The 1,568-nt window shown below is 46.2% G+C and overlaps 1 protein-coding gene across 1 annotated transcript; it reads left to right on the forward strand.

The window, feature by feature from the left end:
- The first annotated feature begins 380 nt into the window (after positions 1 to 380).
- LOC139923554 (T-cell surface glycoprotein CD3 zeta chain-like) lies at positions 381 to 955 on the forward strand. Its single transcript, XM_071914333.2, has one exon. The coding sequence runs from the start codon at positions 381 to 383 to the stop codon at positions 804 to 806; it is 426 nt and encodes a 141-aa protein (XP_071770434.1). The 3' UTR covers positions 807 to 955.
- The last annotated feature ends 613 nt before the right edge of the window (positions 956 to 1,568 follow it).

The following is a 1,568-nucleotide window of genomic DNA, read 5'->3' on the forward strand; positions in this document are numbered from 1 at the left end:
GCGGGCACAACCGAACTTGATGTCTGCTCATGACGCCTCTGGTGTGAGCGCACAGTGAGGACCATCCGTCTGGTTTCCCCACTGACAGCCATGCATTTGTGACATTTTAAAATGTTTTCCAGTCGGTCACAGCGTTCTGAAACCAGGAGACACAACTAGAAACAGGAAGATTTTTTTTTTTTTGTGCAAGCGTATGAGCGAGCGAGGGGGGGGATATGAAGTGTGTGTGTGTGTCACCTGGTACGCTAGTGCTTCACCACTTCCTGTTTCAGTTGAGAGAGAGAAACACAGAGAGAGAGAGAGAGAGAGAGAGACAGAGAGGTTTCTGCTGGTTCTGCAGCGCTCCAGACTGAAACCAGTTTGGAGAAACCAGTTTGGAGATGGACGTCCAGAAGTCGACATGGGGCCTGCTTGTCTTCGCGTCCCCGCTTCCCCTGGCGGCGGCGGCCTCGCAGCAGTACGACCCCAAGCTGTGCTACATCCTGGACGGCTTCCTGGTGCTGTACGGCCTCGCCATCACCGCCATGTTCGTCAAGGAGAAGTTCTTCAAAACCAAGAGCGAGGATCCGAGAGGCCGGGACGCCGGAGGCCACGCCCCGCTGGCGAAGGGAGACCCGGGGAGGGGAAGGAACCGCGGGACGGCCGACGACACCTACGCGGACCTGAACGGACGCCCGGGAGGAGAATATAAAGAGCTTCCTGTCAGGAGAGAGCGCCACAGGCGGGGCGAGCAGGTCTACCAGGGGCTCAGCAAGACCAGCAAGGACACCTACGACTCGCTCCACATGCGGCCGCTGCCTCGCTAACGCCGCAGAACTCCGTCCGAGACCTCGCGATCCCGAACGCAACTCTTCTCCTCTGTCAGCCTCAAAGGAATAAACAACATGGCTGACGCACGCCCGCAGGTCATACATCGGTTCTCCCCGTTACCAACCATGTTAAAGCCAATTCTCAACATCGTGTCATTTCTATTTGTCTTTCTAGTTTTAAATGTTTCATCACCGTTCCTTAAAAAACCTGGAACCAAGTCTAGCTGAAATATTAATTATCAGTGGTTTGTCCTGTTAGATACACAGCATATTAGTATAGTATAGAGATATTTTGCTCTAATGATTCTATTTTTGTGATATTTTTCTGTTTGACGATGTTGCTGCGTAACAGGTCAGAATAAATGTCCTCAGATGGTTTAGTTCATTGTAAAGACAATCTACACTTCTGTCATATTTTAAAGTGTTTTTGGTAACACTTTACAATAAGGGTCACTAAGTTATGGGTTAGTTAATGCTTAATAAGCATTAACTAACCCTTAATTAACAGTTAACTAATGTGTCTGGTAATCATTTACTAATGGTGTTCATGTTAACTAAGGTATTCATTTATACATTATTTAATAGTCATCTTTATAAACTATTAAATAATGTATAAATGAATACCTTAGTTAACATGAACACCATTAGTAAATTACACATTAGTTAACTGTTAATTAAGGGTTAGTTAATGCTTATTAAGCATTAACTAGCCCTTATTAAGCATTAACTAACCCTTAACTTAGTGACCCTTATTGTAAA

This window comes from Centroberyx gerrardi, chromosome 6, assembly GCF_048128805.1.
Source record: "Centroberyx gerrardi isolate f3 chromosome 6, fCenGer3.hap1.cur.20231027, whole genome shotgun sequence".
Taxonomy (NCBI): domain Eukaryota; kingdom Metazoa; phylum Chordata; class Actinopteri; order Beryciformes; family Berycidae; genus Centroberyx; species Centroberyx gerrardi.

Excerpts from the sequence above, each read along its gene's own strand:
- LOC139923554 (XM_071914333.2), top strand. The coding sequence starts at position 381 with ATGGACGTCCAGAAGTCGACATGGGGCCTGCTTGTCTTCGCGTCCCCG.